Genomic DNA, 22,858 nt, shown 5'->3' on the forward strand with positions numbered 1-22,858 from the left:
CATTCCTTGTCATTTAGAGTTTGCAAGGGTCCTAGAAGTAGCTGCTATCACAGGTTCATCACACATCAAGCTAAATTAAAATTTTTTAAAGGTTAATATAAAAACTTTTAAATAAAAGAATTTGGAGAAGAAATTTTATTTAGAATAAAAAGTATATAGAAGTCTGAAACGGAAGTGGTTGTATTGAGGTCCTGAGATTTCATGTAGGTATTTATTGTTCTAATTCTTTGGGAAGGCAAATATGGTTGTACTGCTGGAATTGTTAAATATATAGATATTGTTTAAAAGTACGCAGTGCTAATATTGGCAAAAACCTTAACAAATAAATGTTTTGTAAGAGTCCTCTGATCTCTTAGGAGGATACTAAATTGTATATTATTTTGCTTTGTAAGGCAAGGTCACTTGAATGAGTCAGTATGAAAGTACTAGGTCTAGGGGCTGGCGCTGTGGCACAATGGGTTAAAGCCCCATATTGCAGTGCTAGCATCCTGCGTAGGTGCTGGTCAAGTCCCAGCTGTTCCAATCCAGCTCCCTGCTAACACGCCTGGGAAAGCAGTGGAGGATGGTCCAAGTGCTTGGGCCCCTGCACCTATGTGGAAGACCCTGAAGAAGCTCCTATCTTCGGATCAGCTCAGCTCTGGCCATTGTGGCCATTTGAAAGGGAATGAACCAGCAGATGGAAGATCCACCCCCTTCCTTCTTCCTCTCTCTACCTCTCTCTGTAATTCTTATCTTTCAAATAAATAAAATAAACCTTAAAAAAAAAAGTCTTGAAAAAATAAAGTAATCAGGTCTTTAGCTACAGGTGTAGAATTTTAAATGTACTGAAGGTCTGTTCTGGAGAGCCACATAAATACAAAGGTAAAAATGCATTCACATATTTTTAAGAATTTATTTATATTATTTGAGAGATAGAGTTACAGACAGAGAGAGGGAGAGGCAGAAAGGTCTTCCATCCACTGGTTCACTCCCCAGATGGCCGCAGTAGCTGGAGCTGGTCTGATCTAAAGCCAGAAGCATCTTCCAGGTCTCCTACATGACGGCAAGGGCCCAAGCACTTGGGCCATCTTCTACTGCTTTCCCAGGCCATAGCAGAGAGCTGAATCAGAAATGGGGCAACTGGAACACAAACTAGCTCTGCAGGTAGAAACTTAGCCTACTACACCACTGTGCCGGCCCCACATATTTTCTTTTTTTAAAAAAAATACTGTTAAGATGTTTCTGTTATTATATTTGCTACTGACATTTAGGTGTACTCTTTGTCATTTCCATTTTGTATTTCATGTTGAACCATGTCCTCACTCCACATGTATTCCTTTCTATGGCAGTTTTCCATGGAAGGTTTTCATTCAAGTTCTGACCACTTTAGTTACCAGAGCCTAGAACACTGGCTAAATTATCGTACTTATCTTTCTGATCTGTGGTAGTAACATCTGTGTCTCTAGTGAAGTTCATGACATATAATAGATAAATTTGTTGAGTGGCAGATCATCAATAGGTGACATATTTTAATTGCTAATACATGAGATGCGAACCATTATACTGGGCACTGTATTCAATCACTTAGTCCTTATAACAAAAATCAGTTGTGATATGTATACTGTTACTCTAACCATTTGATAAGAAAACCAAGGCATAGAGAGATCCTGACTTGCCTCACTACAGAGCTAGCAAAGAATTTAGATACAATGTAGGCTGTCTGACTAGGCTCTGTACTATATATGACTGAATTGTGTTAATTCTTGTTAAATATGCATCACTAACGTAAAACCTATCCTCCTTGGAAATTCTTTTAGAAGTCTACATTTATTGGTTTATGAATATCCAAAAATACTTATATTCAAGATTGTTTCAGATTTTAAGCATGAGCAATTAAAACTATTTATCAAAGCCTTTCCCTTTAACTTTTACTAATTCATATACTCATCACTATTGCTAGCTCACAGCTAATGTGTTTATATATATATATATAACTCTCCAGGTTGGTTGGTTGGTTGGCTGGTTTGTTTGTTTATTTATTTATTTATTGCTTGCTTGCTTATAAGAGCATTATTACAATAGCTGTTGGAAGAGCATCTGTTCCAGGCTGCTGCCTCAAGCCATGTAGACCAAGGGGGAAAAGTTTTAAAATCTTGTAGCTTCTCTTGAGAAACAGCTGTTCATTTTGACAGGAGTTTAACTCATCCTTCTTGTATTTAAGAATTCTTAACTGGGAATTCTTTCTGTGTTATTATGTGAACAATCTATAGATAGTATAGTATGCTTATTGACATTGACTACATTTAGAATGACTGATCAACCTCCCCCCAAATGGGAGTCTTCTTTGTAATTTTGTTTAGCATCTTTTTTATGTCTGTTAACAGGAGAAAACCAGGATTAATTCCTATTGATTTAGTGCTTATTTCTTGCTAGGCCATGTGCTCAGTGCCTTACATGTAGTGCCTATGTGGTCTTCACAATGTTTCTCTGAGGTGCAGAGTACTACCTGGGGGTAAATTTGAGTTAGGGAGGTGCTATGCCTTTGCAAAGGCACATTGGAGTTGGTCGGAGCTCAGTTTGAATAGAAGCCTGCCTGATTCCAAAGGCTGTACTTTGAACAGTTTCAAGTACACTGCTGCTCAGAGTTAGCAGGAAAAGTCAAGCTTGTAATTTTCAAGTGTGTTCTTGCTAACTTGCTGGAGACACTAAGTATGAGTAAATACAAGGCATACTTCATGTTCTTACCCCTTGGTACAACATTCTATTTAAGTCGATGGGTTCATGATAGAAGAAGGTTTTCAGGTCTCGTTCTGTTTCAAAGCATGAAATGTCCTCTTTATTAGTTATTAATTTATTAATTTATTAATTCATTTATTAATTAATTTAGTTATTAATTTATTAATGTGAGGCCTGGTCTCTGAGGTGGGAGACAGGTGACAGGTAGAAAGCAGCACATTTCTATAATAGATTTGTGTATTCTGTGGGGCTCATGTGAAGTGTGAAGTTCAGATTGGAAGTATACTCATTATGGGCTGAGTAAATGAGGGACCAACTAGACTTCCAGTTTTTTTTTTTTTTTTTTTTTAATTTGCTAAGTAGAAAGGAGATAGAAGAAAGAGAAGCAGAGAAAGAGCCCTCACCCACTGGTTCTCTCAAAGAATTATCGAAATGGCTGGAGCTAGATTGAGTTCAGGGCCAAAGCTGGGAACCAAGAATGAAGGCATTTTCTAGGTCTCCCACATACTTGGTTCGAACCCATCCACGTACACCGTAACTGCTGCCTCCCAGGGTTTGCAGTAGAGGGAAACTGGAGTTAGGAGCCCAAATGGCATATCAAACCCTGGTACTATAATGTAGGATATGGGCATCTTAGCTGGCCTTTTGTGAGGCTAAACATCCCGCCCAGGCAACAAGAGTTATACCAAGTGAAGTTCATGCCTTTAGTCATGTAGTATTATATAACAGTAATCATCATTTTTCATATCTGGCTGTTTTTAGGCTCATTACATGCCATTACCAATCTACTTGTTATTAATAGATGATATCATGCTTCTACAAGATAAATTGAACTCATTATAGGATTTTTGTTGGATTCTGTTAGCAACCTCATATTCGTTTTATTTTTCATCAACTGTAGAATGTTCATATTTGTTGTTTGACTTTAAACCTAATTTTCCTGTAGGTCATTGGTCACTGTTGCCTCTTGCAGTAAATGTATATTCTGGTCCCACTTCCCATTCATATTAGAGGATTCTTAGTCTAACTGCTTTAGCTTACATGGACTGAATTACACAGTTTGAACACTTTCAGTTCTTATCTTGATGATGCATCACTTATTTTTTGCTAAGAATTCTTTTGCTCTTTTCTATCAAAAATTGTTAGCGCAGTGCAATACTCTTAGGTACTTAGCATATTTCTCTTGATACCTTCCTTATTTGTTTTAACATCTTGTCTTTGAACAATACTTTCTAGTGTTTTCACCTCTTTATGCCCTTTTGTTATTTGTCTCCTTATATATAACCTGTTTCAAATACTTTTTCTTATCAAATTTACCTATTAAAACATACTATTTTTGTGTTTTAGTGAGACATAGATAATTGCTATATGGGCCCTCTGAGTTTACAATATCACATGTTCCCATGTAGAATGCATTTTGGTTTGTGTAGCTCTGATTCTGAGTGGATACACATTTTCTTTTGGGAAAAGACCATTTGACATCCTTTTTATTAATGGTTTCTAAAGCCCTTAATATCTGGAAACCCTACTTTCAGGTTAGGATTTAGAAGTCGGCAAAATAAGAGATTGCTACAACACACATACAAAATAGGAGGGATTTGTGATGCCATTATTTTTCTTTCTTGTATATGCATACAGAAATATGTGCCAATTGTTGCAGTGATTAGTTTCCTTCCCATAAAATGCAGTCTCTTCCTCCCTAAAATTCATTTCCCCACATGTTTGACCGTAACTCCCATCTGAATTGTATGATGACAATCAAGGAGATAAATTATTAGCTCTCATTTCTTTACCTCTTAAGTAATTGATGAATTCTGATAGCAGGCCTCACCCAATTTGTTGGTTTGTTTTTGAAGGTAATGTTTTGCTGCTTACCTCCCTAATGGGAAGACAGCGTGTGGCTGAGATGGCAGTCCCAAGTTTAAGCCACCTCTGAAGATTACTAGTTATGTGACTAACTTCACTCAACCTATTTCCTGAGACTTAATAGCATTTGTTTCTTAGGGATGCATTTGAAGATCAGATGACATAATTAACATATACCCTCAAAATAAGTTAGCTATCTACATATGGTAGATTAGTAATTTTACCTTTTTCATCTCTTTTTAACAGGATTGATATTTTAAGTATTTTATCCTTTTTTTATTTTATGCTTCCAAGTAGGATACTGTGAATGGAATAAATAGCTACCCATTTCTCAAGGATGACTTTAGTCTCTAGATTATTTATACATTTTTGTCAAAGTTATTTTTCACCAGTTGAAGATGTGTCATTCATACTATTTGCAGACTTTAAGTTGACTTTGGGGGTATATAATTGAAATACTTGTAGTGAACAAATATAAAATCAATTATAACTCATTTAATCTCACTGCATCTGTTAAACAAATACAGTTTGTTATTCCACTGAATTCTCAGTCTAAAATAGTGAATTGCCAAACAAAAATGAAATCATCCAATGAGAGGGTATTTTTAGTGTTAAATTTTCTTGATAAGTAGAACAGCTAGAACAAAACTCATTTTGCCAAATGATTTAAATTACCCAACTTTGATATTTGTCAACTCTAAATGCCATTCATGCTGACAACTGTGTGGACCAACTAGACAGTAAACAGGAGTGTCTAACCACTAAGTATTTCTTGTTTGCTCCATAAATATTGTAAATGGACTTATTTTATATTGTAGGGGGAAAGAAAGTCATGTACAAGTCCTATGGTTGAGTGTTAAGCCTGCTTATACAATTCTAATAGTAAGCATCCTCCATTCCTTATTTCAGAGGATTACCCTTGAAAACGTGATATTCCCTTTTCTGTTATTCACACACAAGAGAAGGGAGAAAGAATGAGAAGGGCACCTACTCTAAGGATACTTTTTTGTTATGTTTTAAGCATAACCAAGTTCACATGGGACATTGGGGGATCTTAGTTGGCTATATCCCTTGGAGAGGCCTTGAGGGGTAGCTTTAAAAAAAAAAAAAAAAGAAAGAAAGAAAAAAACTTCCCCACCACTAAACCTAAACCTCCCTTTAAGCACTGTATGACAACCACATCATACACAGCTTTGCCTTCATTTTATGCTTATTTTGTGTGATTATACTTTCCATATAGGGCTTATGTCGTCAGTAGCACCTTTGTTTTTCTGATACCAGACTTAGGACTAAAAAGCTCCAAACTTAGAAGAAAATATTTTAACTATAGGTTCCTTTTATTTCTTCTTAACTTTTGGTACCTGTTTATTTTTTTAAAAAATTCAGTTTAGTTCCATACTTAGAAAAATTTGAAAAATTATCACATGTATCACTTTCTAAAGAAAGAGAGCATACAAGGCAAATCAAATTATGCTTTGGGTAAAACCTTCATTATGAACATTCATACTCTCCAAGAATTGATTGGAGTATCATTTACTTGAGAACATTGCAAAAATTTGAAGGAAACACAAATGAGCTCATAACAAAGTGATGAAGGGTCATTGATATGATCTCTCTGAGAAGTTAATCTGTAATTTGTTGTTTCATTTAAGATTAACTATACAGTAAAGAGCATCTTGAAGCTGAAACAGTTGAATCATGTTTTCGAATATTCTAGTGTGCTTCTCAAAGAATAGTTTCCCACTTTCATAAGCTTCACAATCACAAAATTTCAACTAATAATTTGGAATAAATTTTCTAGTGAACTGTTTTTTGCCATAGCATAGCATATCAGGCTCTCCTAGTCTCAGTGGTACATTCTTTTAACTGGATCTGGTAATACTAGAAAAATCAATCTCATTAATTTTACTGTCATTCTAGGTTACTTCCTAACAGATCTATTGAGCAATATCGAGGTTTCTTAGAATAGACTGACTTTCCATTAAGTTCTTAAAATCCATTTTCCATTTTTTGCTTTTGTGAATATTTTAGTTAAAAAGGAAATAATTTTGCTCAGACCTGACAAGTAGATCACATGCTTTGTATATTGAAGGCCTTTGTGACTAGTATTCATTTTTAAAATATTTTATTTCATGTTCTACTACAGGAATACACTTTTAAGACTTTTTTCAAATTAAAATCTTTTCCATTTATTGCTGAAATTGAAGCTACCAAAAATTTCTAGAAATTAGCCATTATTATTACCTCTTCTCAAAGGTAAACAAACTCCAACCAAAGTGTTCAGAGAAATGTTAGACTTGTACATGGTTGCTGACTATGAGAAAATCTGCCTTGTTTTCCCAGTACCTACCACACACTCACTTGGAAAGCATAGAGATTTTAAGTCGTATTTTTCTAGTTTTACTTTAGGGATTTGAAACAAAAATTAATTACTTAGAGTACTTAGGCAGAATAAAAGATTTTTGAAGTTAGTGAAATCCATGCTAAAGAACTTCTCGAGCTTACAAAACTTGAGTGTCCACTACTATGAAAAGAAACATAACTCTGAACAAGAAGCTCATAAGCTTTTTTTAAATTTTTGTTTAATTTTTTTGACAGGCAGAGTTATACAGTGAGAGAGAGAGAGAAAGGTCTTCCTTTTTCCGTTGGTTCACCCCCTAGGTGGCCAAATACGGCTGGTGCGCTGCAGCCTGCATGCTGCGCCAATCCGAAGGGAGGAGCCAGGTGCCTCTTCCTGGTCTCCCATGCGGGTGCAGGGCCCAAGCACTTGCGCCATCCTGCACTGCACTCCCGGGCCACAGCGGAGAGCTGTACTGGAAGAGGAGGAACCGGGACAGAACTGTTGCCCCAAGTGGGACTAGAACCCAGGATGCTGTCGCCGCAGGCGGAGGATTAGCCTAGTGAGCCGCGGTGCCGGCCATCTCATAAAGTTTTTCAAATAATTAAATCACAACTAATTATCTAGATTAGTAAATATACAGGATATTATAATATGTTAGAAATGTTGAGGTAGATAGATGAAGCTATTTAAGTGGGCCAAGACTCAGAAATTGAGATAAGTACAGTCAAAAAGGATCTTTAGGAGTCTACTTATATTTTATCTTCCTGTTTTTATATTTTATCACTTAATACGATTCTATCATATAAAAAAAGACTGACATCTGTCCAGTAAAGCTGTATTTGGAATATAAACAATTTAGGAAGAATCAAAAGGCACACTGGTATTTTTGGTTTTACTTTTGGGGAAAAATAAGACAACTGTTAATTCTATCATTGAGCAATGTTTTAAGCTAATTTATCAGGAATTTCTAATTTCAAGTTAAAGCAATACTTTGGGGAGAATACACAGGAAACTACACTAACTTTCTTTTCCAGAATAGAATCTCATAACACATATTAGATTTAGAAGTAATAACAACAATGTGCATATATATGTAAATTAAATCTTTAGAGGTATAATAGCTACGCTTAAGGTTGAGAACTACATCTTGCCTTCCATATTTAATTCATCTGTATACCTTCCCTGCCAAATAATCTAGCCGGTATTGGATGAATCCATTTCACTCCCAGTTAATTCAGCGTACCATCATTTTCCAATATCTCTGAATAGAAAGCATTTATATTCTCATAGAAACTATGAAAATTAGCATTCCCCCATATGATTGATAGAAGCATATATAAACAGATGTAACCGAGAAAGTGGCTATCTTTGAATGGTTTCTTAATAAATTGGAGATATTTGGTTAATGATATTTTAATAATAGTAAAAATTAATGATTTTGGCTGGCGCCGCAGCTCACTTGGCTAATCCTCCACCTGTGGCACTGGCACCCCAGGTTCTAGTCCCTGTCAGGGCGCCGGATTCTGTCCCGGTTGTTCCTCTTCCAGTCCAGTTCTCTGCTGTGGCCCAGGAGGGCAGTGGAGGATGGCCCAAGTCCTTGTACCCTGCACTCACATGGGAGGCCAGGAGGAAGCACCTGGCTCCTGGCTTTGGATCGGCGCAGTGTGCCGGCTGCAGCTCACTAGCCATAGTGGCCATTTGGGGAGTGAACCAATGGAAAAAGAAGACCTTTCTCTCTGTCTCTCTCTCTCTAACTCTGCCTGTCAAAAAAATTAATGATTTTATAGTAGTAAAATAATGTTTGCTAACTTTTGCATAAGACTGACATGTATAAATGCCAGGCATTGATTGAATCATGTCCATATAGTCATTCCGTTCTTAACATATCCCTATAGAATAGGTACTAATTTTACCCATTTTACAAAAGAAGAAACTGAGACTTAGTCACATAGCTATATTTCTGCCAAAGAGTTATTTGAACCCAAACAACACGGCTTCAGTTTTCCATCTCATTATTATACTTACTTTCTAATATCTAGCAATACATTTCAGTTTCTTTGTAATTTCTAAAACTAGTAAAATGTTACTTTTGAAGACTTCCTTGGTTTTCAGTTCAACAGTTTAATAATTTTTTTAAGATTTATTTATTTATGGGGCCGACGCTGTGGCGTAGCATCCTATATGGGCGCCAGTTTGAGTCCCGACTGCTCTACTTCTGATCTAGCTCTCTGCTATGGCCTGGGAAAGCAGTAGAGGATGGCCCAAGTCCTTGGGCCCCTGCACCCACATGAGAGACCTGGAGGAAGCTCCTGGCTCCTGGCTTTGGATCGGCTCTGTTCCGGCCATTGAGGCCATTTGGGGAATGAACCAGCGGATGGAAGAACTCTCTCTCTCTCTGCCTCTCCTTCTATGCCTCTCCCTCTCCTCTCTCTGTGTTAACTCTGACCTTCAAGTAAATAAATAAATCTTAAAAAAAAATTTTATTTGAGAGGCAGAGAGAGAGAGAGAGAGAGAGAGAGCTCCCATCTGCTAGTTCACTCCCCAAATGGCAGCAATGGCTGGACTGAGCCAGGCCAAAGCCAAGAACTTCTTCAGGGTCTCCCGCATGGGTGTAGGGACCCAAGGACTTGGTGCATCTTTTGCTGCTTTCCTAGGCTTATTAGCAGGGAGCCGGATAGGAAGTAGAGCAGCCAGGACTCGAATTGGTACCCAAATGAGATGCCAGCATTGCAGGGGAGGCTTAACCTTCTAGCCATGGTGCTGGCCCCCTCAACAAATATATTTTATTTTTTAATTTTTTTAGGATTTATTTATTTATTTGGAAGTCAGTTACATAGGGAGAAAAGGATAGGCAGAGAGAGAGAGAGAGAGAGAGAGAGGTCTTCTACCCACTGGTTCACTCCCCAGTTGGCCGCAACAGCCAATGCTGTGCCGATCTGGAACCAGGAGCTTCCTCTGGGTCTCCCATGCAGGTGTAGAAGCCCAAGGGCTTGGGCCATCCTCCACCGCTTTCCCAGGCTGTAGCAGAGAGCTGGATCAGAAGTGGAGCTTCCAGGACTCAAACCAGCACCCATATGGGATGCCAGCATTGCAGGCAGCAACTTTATCCGCTATGCCACAGCGCTGGCCCCAACAAACATTTTTAAATGATCTGCTCAGCCTTGACTTTGTATGGTTGTATGCTTACTAACTGGATCATAAAATACTGTAAAAATACCCAGAAATACACATAACAGCATAGAACTGCCACAATATACTAAAGTACTTAAGAAATAAAAATTTAAGATCTCTGTGTTGTTCAAAGTTATAAGTGAATATATTTATTTGAGAGGTGGAGAGAGGCAGAGAAAACAAACCCCTATCCTCTGTTTCACTCTCTAAATGCTTGCCGTGATTAAGGTTGGGGCAGGCCAGACCTGGGAACACAATTGAGGTCTCCCCCATAGGTGGCAGGAATCCAGTTACTTGAAGCATCACTTTTGCCTCCCCTGATAGCAAGCTGGAGTCAATAGCCAGAGTTGATAATCAAACCCAAGTATACCTATGTGGGACAAGACTCTTATACAACTAATTTAACCAATGAGTCAAGCAATTTTGAAAAAAACAAAAACAAAAACAAAATAGAACTTACTGAAGTGGAAGTGTGATGGAGGAGTCTGAATGAGAGAGAGGGCAGGGTAGGAAGTATCACTATGCTTCTAAATTTATATATGTGAAAATATAAATATATATATGTGAAAATATATAAATACAATATTAAAAGAAATTAAACACCAGTGGATTCAAGAGAAATTATAGTCAACTAAGGAAACAGATATTTAATTGCCCAATTGATCTAAATACTGTGTACTATGCAATCCAGAGAGACAGTAGGATTAGAAGTATAAATGCTGTTTAAAACATGTTGAATAGGATGTATAATGAATGTCCCAGAGGATGGAATTGAAAGAATGAGGACGATGTTCAAAATGATGGCTGAAATTTTCCCAGCTCAAGAAACCATTGAGGGGCCGGCACTGTGGGGCAGCAGGTTAACGCCCTGGCCTGAAGCGCCAGCATCCCATATGGGCGCCGGTTCGAGACCTGGCTGCTCCACTTCCAGTCCAGCCCTCGGCTAGGGCCTGGGAAAGCAGTGGAAGATGGCCCTGAACCCATGTGGGAGACCTGGAAGAAGCTCCTGGCTCCTGGCTTCAGATCGGCGCAGTTCCAGCCGTTGTGGCCAATTGGGGAGTGAAGCATCAGATGGAAGACCTGTCTCTCTCTCTCTGCCTCTCCTTCTCTCTCTCTGTAACTCTGACTTTCAAATAAATAAATAAATCTTAAAAAAAAAAAAAAAGAAACCATTTAATAGGAAGTACAAACTAATGCAAAAGTGGTAAAAATTTAGCAACAGGCAATTCACAGAATAGAAAATACAGATATTTTATATGATGTGAGAGGATGCATGAGTTAATTATTCATTGTGGAAATACAATTTAAAAACAAGTCAAGAGACTATATATATCTGTTAAAAGGGAAAGAATTAAGGAAGGCTGTGATAAGCTAGTAGTAATAGTATACATTGGCAAAACCAAAGAATAAAGATTCATACAATCTTTTTGTTTATCAACTCTACCACCCTAGAGATCTGTGGCTTTCAATCTGTTTTGACCATGATCCACATTGTTCAATAATATTTTACAATGAGAGTATTCTTATGTATATTTTTATTACACAAAGCTTTAACAAATAATACTTAGCCTTACTGCTGTGTTACACTCAAAAGCTGTCAACAGTATCTAAACTGACTTAGGAACCAAGTAATGGAAACTGCTATTAAAGAACTCTTACACACAGGGACATTTACAGAAATGTTCATATCTGTATTGTTCTTCATAGCTAAAATGTGAAAAGAACTCAATTCTCACTGATAGGCGAGGAGAGTAAATAAAAAACAATTTAATATTATAGGCAATAAAAATCAAATACCATTTATATATAAAAATATGAATGTATCCTAGAAAAAAATATTGAATGAAAACAAGTTATAGATGTTAACATCGAGGATGATACCATTTTCATAAAACTCAAAGATAATGTTCAGGATAATAATAGCCACAATTTACAGAGCATTACTCTTTGCAAAACACTCTAAAATTTTATATATATATATATATATAATATCTTATATACTACATATGTTATAATACAAATATAATTTTATATATACACACATAATCATTTACATTTACTGGCTTTGGGACATTTTGATTTCTTTGAGAAGAAAACATGTTACATAGTGCTGTCATATACGTTTACACTAGTCACAGTAAAGTTCTTATTACATAAAAATTGGGAAATAATAAGCTCATATGTTCTCTTTCCGGAACACACACAAGTACATACACATGTATTCCTCAACACATATTAACATATATTAGCAAATGTATTTTGTTAATATGTCTGGATTTTTCAGTCTGCTGTTACCATAAAAATTATTTGAGTCCTGGGCGTTCAGGTAGGTTATTGACTGCCTTTGAAATAAACAGGCAAAATAAGAGTATAGTTTTGAAACCCTCTGTGGTCACCACTAGGACAGTGGTCAAAGTCCAGGGATCTTTTGGATAAGGGATGTACCAGACTGCACCTGGGAAGTTACTGTTCAAAGAGTTCCTCTTAGAAAATATCTAGCTGTTGGGGCCTGCACGGTGGCTCACTTGGTTAATCCTCCACCTTCGGCGCTGGCATCCCATATGGATGCCGGGTTCTAGTCCCAGTTGCTCTTCTTCCAGTCCAGCTCTCTGCTGTGGCCCAAGTACTTGGGCCCCTGCACCCACATGGGAGACCAGGAGGAAGCACCTGGCTCATGGCTTCCAATCTGCGCAGTGCCAGCCATGGTGGTCATTTGCGGGGTGAACCAACGGAAGGAAAACCTTTCTATCTCTTTCTCTCTCACTGTCTAACTCTGTCAAATAAAAATTAAATAGAAAATCTCTAGCTGCAAGTAGTTGCAGGGCCGTGTATTTGCCAATCTGCATGTAGAAAAGCAGGTCGAGAATAAGATGGCTTTTCAGAAAATTGATCTTATAGCCAACTATCTCTGGCTTTGAATTTAGGACCAAAGCAACTAAGAGGCGGCTGTATCCTGAATAATATCATAATGTCATTAAGCATTCAGCTCTTCCATTTTAGGCTACTTTTTTTTTTTTTTTTTTTTTATTTTATTTTTTTGACAGGCAGAGTGGACAGTGAGAGAGAGAGAGACAGAGAGAAAGGTCTTCCATTGCCGTTGGTTCACCCTCCAATGGCCGCCGCGGCCGGCGCGCTGCGGCCGGCGCACCGCGCTGATCCGATGGCAGGAGCCAGGAGCCAGGTGCTTTTCCTGGTCTCCCATGGGGTGCAGGGCCCAAGCACCTGGGCCATCCTCCACTGCACTCCCTGGCCACAGCAGAGGGCTGGCCTGGAAGAGGGGCAACCGGGACAGAATCCGGCGCCCCGACCGGGACTAGAACCCGGTGTGCCGGCGCCGCTAGGCGGAGGATTAGCCTAGTGAGCCGCGGCGCCGGCCTTAGGCTACTTTTATTTCTTTGGAATAAAAGAAATATCTCGATCTACTATTTGATCTGGGATGTTAGTTTGCCTAAATACTTATTACAATGCTGTCTATTGCTATTTTTCCAGCTAACATTCTCATAGTTAAAATTTCCGAATGTGTTGTAAATAAGATAGACTTTTAAATGAAAATCAGTAGTGCATTTTCCATAAAACAAAAACCGTTTTAAGAACCCCAGGCCGGGCCACAGCTGCATCGCAGCCCCTGGGCCGCCCACTCTGGCCTGACCCTGGGCAGGCGCCTAGGGCCCATCAGTGATGCGCGGCCTCAACGGCCTTCGCGCCGGCGCCATGAGCTCGGCCCAAGGATGGCCTCCATGCTGGACATTGTCATCATTGCAGGCGTGATCGTCTCTATGGCCCTCGTCCTGATCTGCCTCATCCTCGTCATGCTACACTACCTGTACCGGCACAAGGGCACGTACCACACCAATGAGACCAAGGGCATGGAGTTCGCCGAGAGTGCTCACGCAGCTCTGTAGGGCTGCCTCCCGCTCCAGGACGCCCGCGGCAGCCGCAGAAAGCAGTACTTGATCTGAAGGGGGCCCCCAGTTGACCTCCCTGAACGCTTCCTCCACCTTCGGGACGGAAGATGCACCTCGCCACCCACCGCTGCACCCGACACCACCAGACAGACTCAAACGCCCCCACTTCATCCCAAGGCACCCGCCTAGGAAGCCGAGGTGCCTGCTGAGGAAGGAAAGCCCGAGGGCTCAAGCTAGGAGAGGTCCGATCGAGACAGAGTGGCCACCGCAGGAGGCCAGCCTGTGTTCCGGCAGGCAGAGAGAGAATCCCGGCACACAAGTTTCCCTGGGTGGTGCCAGGTGTCATTCAGCAGCCTCAAAGTCTCTGGTGACTGTAACCCGGTGGGTGGGCAGCTGAGCCCCCGGAAGAAGGGACTTGATTCATCAGAGCATTGACTGGGGATTGTGGCATCAAATGCCAGTCTTTGACATTTGGGGGCAACAGCAGGCGCCACGCCCGAAAGGTAGCTTTGCCTGTTTCCCATTGGCCTAGCCCAAAATATTTGAAAATAAATTTGAAATGTAGCTGCGAAAAAGGAAATGAAACTACTCCAGACCTTATTTCTAAATGTAAACATTCTTTTTATACATCCTAGAGAGTAATTTTGACTTTTTTGACCCAATAGAATACTAAAAGGGTGTGGGAATTATATCTGGTGTTAGATCTATTAAACAGTTTAAATGAAAATACATGTATATATATACACTGAAAGTAGAAAGTTCATATGAGAAAATTTTATACTTTAATAAGATTCATAGTAAACTACGATATATTTATCAATGGCAGATTTCTCTTACTCATTTCCTTCAAGCAGAAAATATGGCTTTGATTCCTAAATATTTGCTCATCTTTCTTTTCATTACAATCTACTCTTCCTACCCCTCCTTCTTTTCGTGTGGGACATGGGTACGCCTGCACATGTAAGTTCACGCAGGTGTACACACTTGGCTTTGAACTCATGCTTATTTTGTCTTTTGTGATGACTTTTCCTACCTCCGTATTTTTTTTTTTTTAGGCAGCTATTGTCTCTGTGCTGACTCTTAACATATGTGATAATATAAAGCATCACAGTGCAAAAAACACCATAGCTAGCTTTGAAATCTTGCAACACACTTCCTCTTACTATTTTAATTATGGTGATCATGTACTTAACCATTCTGTGCTAGAATGGGGAAAGCTTGATCCAATTTGCGATTTACACTGTCTGTTAAAGCATTTAGTATTGCAGCTGATATCTCCTAGCTTAGCATTAATAATTAGTGTTAATGTATGTCAGAAACTGTGGATAATGTCAAAGTTTGCCTACAGGCAGGTTATCAAATTGACTGCCCACAGTTTCATGGATGCTGGTAAAAGAAACAAGACTGGATCACAGTCAAGAAATAGTTTATTACAGCAATAGCAGTAGCTAGGGTGATCAAGATTTTAGCTTCCAGGACCAGATAATACCTGCATTCATAGCGGTATGTGTTACCAGAAAGGAGTCTTGGACTGCCAGACCCAGTCTTCTGTAAGTAGTTAGGCTGCCTAACTTTTGCTCCAGTGTATCACTATGGATGGTAAACAAAGCCATTGGCCTAGGAGGGAAGCAGTTATCCTGCAAGACTGTTCATTATTCAGTTCTTTGTTTAAAATTGTATTTTAATTTTAATTTTTAATTCATTTTTAACAGATTCAACCTGATTTGTAGATAAAAAATACTAAGAACATAATGCTATCACCTTCCTCCCTCTCCTCCACCTCTCTCTTCCCTCTTTTCAGTTTTTCACATATTTTTAGTTTATATTACAGTAAAAGGCTTGATGTTTCACCATATAAGATGTTAAACAAATAAAAAACAAAATGTTTGAAAGATAGTTTGAAACAAGTGCTTGATTGGTGTTTTTATCTTAGAGTACTGAATCTCACACTTCGCTGCTTGAAAATCTTTAGTTATTTTCCAGTACCCTTAAAAGAAAGCAACCTCTCTCTTGTTGGCCCAGAAACCTTAAATGATTATACGTCACCATACTTCCTTGCCCTCATCTTAACAACATGTTGGCCCTTTTGTCTCTCAAACCTGCCAGTAGCTTTGTATTTGCACCTCCCTCTGCCTGGTATATTCTTCCCTGAGATCGTCACTTAGCTAGCTCCTTGACAAGATTCAGCTTAAATTAGAAAATTAGTTTTTTTTTTTTTTTCAGTGCCAGCACACAGCAGGCATTTATTTATTTGTTTTTTCTCAGAAACCTTTTATTTAAGGAATACAAACTGTGTGTATATCATAAATACAACTGTAGGAACAGTAATTCCTTCCACCATACCCACCCTCCCAACCACACTCCCACCCCTCTTCCTCTTCCCTCTCCTTTTCCCATTCTTATTTTTAACTAAGATGTATTTTCAGTTAACTTTATATACATATGATTAAGTAGAGTTCAACAAATAGTATGAAAAAAAAAAAAACTGTTTGGCTTTATTTGACCATAATGTATAGTAACCCCCAGGCATTTTATCATTTTTTTCATAGGATTGTTGACTGTCTCTGCCTCCTGCCCCACCCTAACACATACTATCTAAGCTTGTTTCAGAGCTTTCTCTTGTTCTTTCTGAACTCCTTAGACCTTACCGTTAAAGCAGTTTCTTGCTGTTTGTTGAGTGAATGAAAGGATGAATGATTGTATGAGCTTATATTTCCTGAGATTTTTTTCCTCATTTCCTTTGATTGTTTTGATCAACAATATTAAACTTGTGTGATTTCAAATGAAGAACCTGTGCTATCTCTAGGGTTCAAAAATAATAGTACAATACACTTGAAACCAAAGTCACCCCATAATATAAACCACCTATTATTACAGCTTAAATATTTTTATCTTTAATACTATTGGTGATAAACTACTGATATGATAATGTGTTTGCTTTCTTAGGGACTTAAAGTATATTCTCTATGGGATGTTGTAATATATCACTCTGTTGTTGCTTACCAAAAGTCACGTTTACGTTCCAGTCCCCACTAAGGCCATATGAAAGGCATTTCCTTATTTGTAAAAATCTTAGAAAGTAAGAAACCAGTCATTTAAATATATATATATATAGAGAGATATTTTTTTGATAAGCACATTGTTGATTTTGATCAATAGTGGAACAGGGTTTGAAATATCAAATATTTAGTTGTCTTTTTGACATTTCTTTTAACATGAGAAAATGTTATAAATGATTCATAATAATATAAAGTACCCATCATAAGATTTCAGCTTTTTTCTATCATTTTTCCAGTGCTGGATAATTTGCTAGGTAAAAAAAGTATAATACAGTTACTAGATACTATTTTGAAAATGTATATGGAAAATTTTTGATTTATGAGTTAAATGCTTTCTTGTTAGTTTCTGTCTCCTTTCTAACTTTTAGTTAGTTACTTCCACTAAGATGCAGATATTTTAAACAAAACAGTCACAACTTTAGATACATGGTATATTTTACCAGGGTTGATGTACATCATTTAAAAGACTGTGCTACTAATATAAGTACTAACAGTCATCTAAAAGACATTTAATTGTGGTTCTGCATTGAGTGTAATTTTGGATTGACAGTTTTCCAGTTTCTTATTGAATCAAGATGATTAAAATTAATTATTTTTCAAAATTTATTTGTAATAGCAAGCAGTAAAGGAGAACATCAAAAAAAGAGAAGCAGAGGAAAAAGAAAAACGTGCCAGAATAGCTAAGGAATTAGCAGAGAAAGAAAGACTTGAACGCCAGCAAAAGAAAAAACGCTTACTGGAGATGAAGACTGGTAAGTACTATCAACTTTGTTTCTTGAACATTGTACTCCAAAGACAGGGGGTTGAAGGTGATAGAAAGGAAACTGGTTATACCAAAAAGACTTAAGAACCATACCAACCAATTGAAAAATATATTGAACTTGAGTGCATTCATTCCAATCCCAATAAATGCCTGTGGAAAATAGCAGTGTGAAAAATTTGAATACTTTTTTCTCATAGACATGAAAGTATCATATCAATATATTCCAAGGTATCTTTTAGAAATTCATAATGAAATTTTACATACAAAGGTCATGATATGCAGGGTTTAAGTCAAAATAATTTTATGTGGCTGGGAAGTAGTGAGCTTATAGATGAAATCAAATTGGCTATAAATGCGAATTGCTAATGTTGGGTATCAGGTACTTGGGATGGAAGGGTATGTTCAGTATACCATTTTATCTGCTTTTGTATATTTCTACATTATCTTTAATAAAAAGTCTTTGGGAAAAAATAGAAAAGAAGAAATTTTAAATTACTCTTTTGCAGAAGCATGTACACATATATTTTATAAAGCAAAAAGGCAACACTTAGAAGCAAAAGAATTAGGTAAATTGTACTTTTATTTTTATCTCCTGAAAATTCTAGTTCTTCCGTCTCCAGGTCACTAAGGATTGCAGAAAGCTTTAATTAAAATTCATCAGCTTCACTGCTAAATCACCATAGTTTACAACTCAGGGTTGCAAATTCACCTAAGGTTTCCCCTGGGATAGACAGAGATGCCTACTTCGCCTTCGTTACCTTCACTTTTACAGGCATATTTTATGTTTAATAAAGCAAACTGAGTACCTTAATGCATTGCACTTGTTTTTCCCTGGGAAGAAAAATCTAAGCACAATTTCTTCTTTATTACGCTTGAAATTCAGGCAGCGTTCTCAGGAATATCTTAAAGTGTTAACAAAAAATGAAGATCAGACAGGTTTCATTACTAATTTTTAAAATATGCTTCTAGAGTTAATTTGAAATTAATGTATTACTTACTAATTTATGGAACATCCTGGAATTTGAACATTAGCTCTTTTAGTGTTGGCTAAAGAGTTGTTTAGATGAGTTACTGGCTGACACATTGGCTGTATTGTTGTTGATTGTTTCCCAGAGCCCATCACACAGAACCTCTTAGGAATTCTGTTACATTGATTTGAGAAGTTGAAACTCAATAGGCTGCAAAAATCATAATCAAACTTCCAATATACTCTTAGTAATGTTTTAATTTAAATTTATTTCTCCTGAAGTTTTCTTAAGAGTAACTTTATTTTATCTCATTTCAGTTTAAACAATACTTTGAGATTTACTGCTAAACATCTCAAAAGTAGAACATTAAAAGACCATTGCCTCTATTCTGCCTATACATAGAATCACTGTTAATATTGTCCTAGCAGTTTTAAATTTTTGTACCTTTCAATAATAACTGTGATTCTAGGGAATACACAAATTAGTATCTCTATTTTGTTTAATGTTATAAATGTTTCATATTTTTCATAACCTATTTTTAATTTTGTAATTTTTATTATCTGTGTTAGCAACCCATCAGATATGCAGTATCTAACTTGCATTAGTCAGTAATAAAGTCATAGAGCTTTAGGTAGTTCCAGCTTTTCAATGTGACAAATGTTTATCCATTAATAATTTAAAATGTGGAGCTGACATTATGGTGTGCAGATTAAACCGCAGCCTGCAGCACTGGCATCCCATGTGGGTTCTGGTTTGAGTCCTGGCTGCTCCACTTCTGATCCAACTCCCTGCTAGTACACCTGGGGAACCAGTGGAAAGTGACTCAAGCCCCTGGGCTCCTGGGCCCCTGCACCCATGTGGGAGACCTGGAAGAGGCTCCTGGCTTCTGGCTTCAATCTAGTCCAGTCTTGGATGTTGCAGCCATTTTTGGAGTGACCAGCGGTTGGTAGATCTCTCTCTTTCTATCTGTAACTCTACCTTTCAAATAAATAAATAAATCTTCAAAAATAATATAATTTAAAATGGGTAATTATTTTATTATGGTATTGAAGAAAAAGAGAAATATTTTTAAGACTTATGATGCATATTGCTAAATTCTTCAAGTGTTCTTCTAATTGCCCCATTTTCAACAGTGGGCTATTATTGTGCCTTGGTGAAGTCAATCTCTTAAGTATTTTGCTTGTTAAATAGATTTTTTAAAGTCTTGTTTTATCTTAATTTGTATTTCCTTGCTGTGAAAGTTGCAAAGTATCTAAGTATTTATAGTTATTTGTATTTCCTGTGCTGTAAATTGTGTTGTCTTAGTCTTATTATTTTATACATTAGATTATTACTCATTCATATTTACTTTTTAAATGTTTTTTCCAATTTGGATTTTTATTTTTGTATTTTCATATATGTTTAAGTATTTTATTTTATTCTGTTATGTGTTGTCTTTTGTGATTTTTTTTTTTTCTGTTACCTTTAAGTTTAGAAAGTCATCCTCTCACCAGTTTCTTAACAACCTTGCTGGTCCACACTCAAAATGCCTGCAATAACCAACCGGGGCAAGGCATAAGCCTGCAGCCTGGAATTTGGTCTGGGAGTCTCACATGGAGGATAGGAACCACCATCTGCTGCCATACAGTGTGTACATTAGCGGGAAGAGGACATAAAGTAGAGCCAGGATCTCTGATATGGGATGTAGTTCCTAGCTAACCACTGCCCAACTACCTACTTCCTCAGGCCACTTTTTATTGTTTTTTTTATTCATCAACAAATGCTTTTTTTTAAAGCTGGGATTACAGTGATCAATAAGAATAAACAATATCCCTGCTGTGGTGAAGCTCAAAATTCTAATGAATTTATCAGATAACCAAATATATAAGGTAATTTCAGATGCTTTATATGAAATAAGACAGAATATTAAAATGGAGCCTGGCTAAGGGTGGTTGTGGTGGCGAAAAATTTAGTCTTAGAACTAAGGTAAATATTAATAGATACCAAATTTCTTAATTTAAAATATTCATAAATATCATCAGAAATTGATAGAATTTATAAGCAATGTATTTCCAGATAAGTAGATGTATGTCTGTGGCTAATGTAGTATATATTTTTTAAACAAACTTCTGTAAGGATCAGCTAAAATTTTTTTCTTGCAGGTGTTATATTTTAGTCTACAGCATTGTACAACTCAACTCTTTATTAGAAACTTTGAGTCTGACTTTCCTAGTCTTTAGAAAAAGTGAAAAAATATAGAAGGGCGAATTATTGAATATATATTAGTTTTTTGTTATCTCTCTGGACCAAGAACTTTTTGTTTTATCTTATTTTCGTATGTAGGACACACACCCTAGAATGATAGAGGAACTGAAAAATCTTCACATAGCTCTGCCAAAAATCCACAGGGAGCTTCTTTCCATATATTTTCCTGACTTTAGCATTTCTACCATGCAAATAAGAACTGAGTTTTTTCAGATGTTCAAATTCTTGCATCACTCCCTGAGGTAGTAGAGTAAATTAAATCCCTATTCTTCCTTACCCATCATAAATCATTACTTGCCCTTAGCAAGGGAGCAGGCAACTGTTTTCAAATCTACTATTGTTTATTATCACTATCATTTCAGAATATAATTTTTGTTAATAGAAAGAAAATAAAGATAAAATGATGGGCTAACTTTTACCAAGAAGAAAGATGAAACATTAAAATCCTTTTCAGCAAAAAATTAAGAAAACACAGAATCTCATATCATGTTAGAGCGCTAAGAGGTCATTTTTCTCATTTTTGTTTTCCTTAATACTGATGAGCCTGGAGGTCTCATAAACATTCAAATGTACAGTTATTTCTGTTGAATGATTTGCTGTTGTGTTGAATAAACAAGCAGATTACATTTTCATGATGTCTTTATTTTTTGGTATGTGAATTTTGAATGACTTGTCTAAAGCTAATGTTTACATTTATATTACTTTAATTTAGAAAATATCTAAGTGTTATACAGCTTATATAGAAGCTAGTAAGTATAAACAGTAGTACTTACTTAAAGAGCATAGCAATCCTTATATGTAATCATTTCTTTTCAGACAAATAGTAATAGTGGTTTTATGTGATTATGTACAACTTTTTCCAAACTCCATTTCTATTTCTGAATCATGGAAACAAATAGGGCATTTGATAATAGAATTCAAATATTATGCTTTAAGACTTCCTGACTATGTAAGTTGATTCACATAATTTTTAAATAGCACATCAAAATGGCCTTGAAATGGACCCAGTGTTGTATAATTATGTTTTGTGAGGGAAGTAAGTAAGAGTTTATTTAATGGAGCAATAAAAACTATATGAGCAGCTCCTATATTTTAGTCTTTAGGTTACAATTTGTCTATTATTTATTAGACTTAAATGTCTCATTTGGTGCAACTTCAGTCTATTAAATAAAGAGATAATTAGCTTTTAGAAATCCGTTGTTTACCCACATGGCCAAAACTGCTCCTTTGTTTTCCATTCTGTAATTTAGAATAACTGAGCAATTAGGCCTCCATTTTAGAGGAAATGCATATTACATAAATACTACTTGGGAATGTCTCTGCCAATCTCAATAGATATGCAATTAATGGGTGTACTTGCTTTCATAAAGGCTTTGACAATTATCCTGTCCTCCACAAATATCATAAAACTTAGATTATTTTCCATAATTGCACATATTCTACTTTTTTGCAGTAATGCTTTCAATTTTCTAGTGTTATTGGCAACTGATGCATATAAATAAGCCAATAGTTTTTTTTTTAAATAATTTCTCTAGAATGGTAGAACAAATTAAATGACATTGGTTTGGATATATTTCTCTCTTTCCCCCATCTTTTATAGAACTGTAATAATAAGAGCAACAACATTTGTTGATCACATATTATTAGCCAGCTTTTGCAAATATTTATTATTGTATGCAATGTTTATCACAAACTAGTAAGAATATTTTTATCATCAAATTTATTTGTTCATAACCATAGATTTAGCAAGCTTTGAAGCCAGTGCCTATGTCTTCTTACTGGAGGTCATATTTTTAGCCACTGATGATTGAACCATAGTTCAGGAA

General features: G+C 36.8%; 1 protein-coding gene across 4 annotated transcripts in view; it reads left to right on the top strand.

Annotated features, from left to right (window-relative positions):
- DIAPH3 (diaphanous related formin 3) overlaps nucleotides 1–22,858 on the top strand; it is a 556,480-nt gene that overhangs the window by 363,937 nt on the left and 169,685 nt on the right. For all 4 annotated transcript variants that reach the window (XM_051850009.2, XM_051850008.2, XM_051850012.2 and 1 more), the window contains one exon: nucleotides 17,674–17,809. In XM_051850009.2, coding sequence (XP_051705969.2) covers nucleotides 17,674–17,809 — 136 coding nt within the window. The remainder of the gene's footprint in view (nucleotides 1–17,673; nucleotides 17,810–22,858) is intronic.

This window comes from Oryctolagus cuniculus, chromosome 9 (genome assembly GCF_964237555.1).
Source record: "Oryctolagus cuniculus chromosome 9, mOryCun1.1, whole genome shotgun sequence".
In the NCBI taxonomy this organism is placed as follows: Eukaryota; Metazoa; Chordata; class Mammalia; order Lagomorpha; family Leporidae; genus Oryctolagus; species Oryctolagus cuniculus.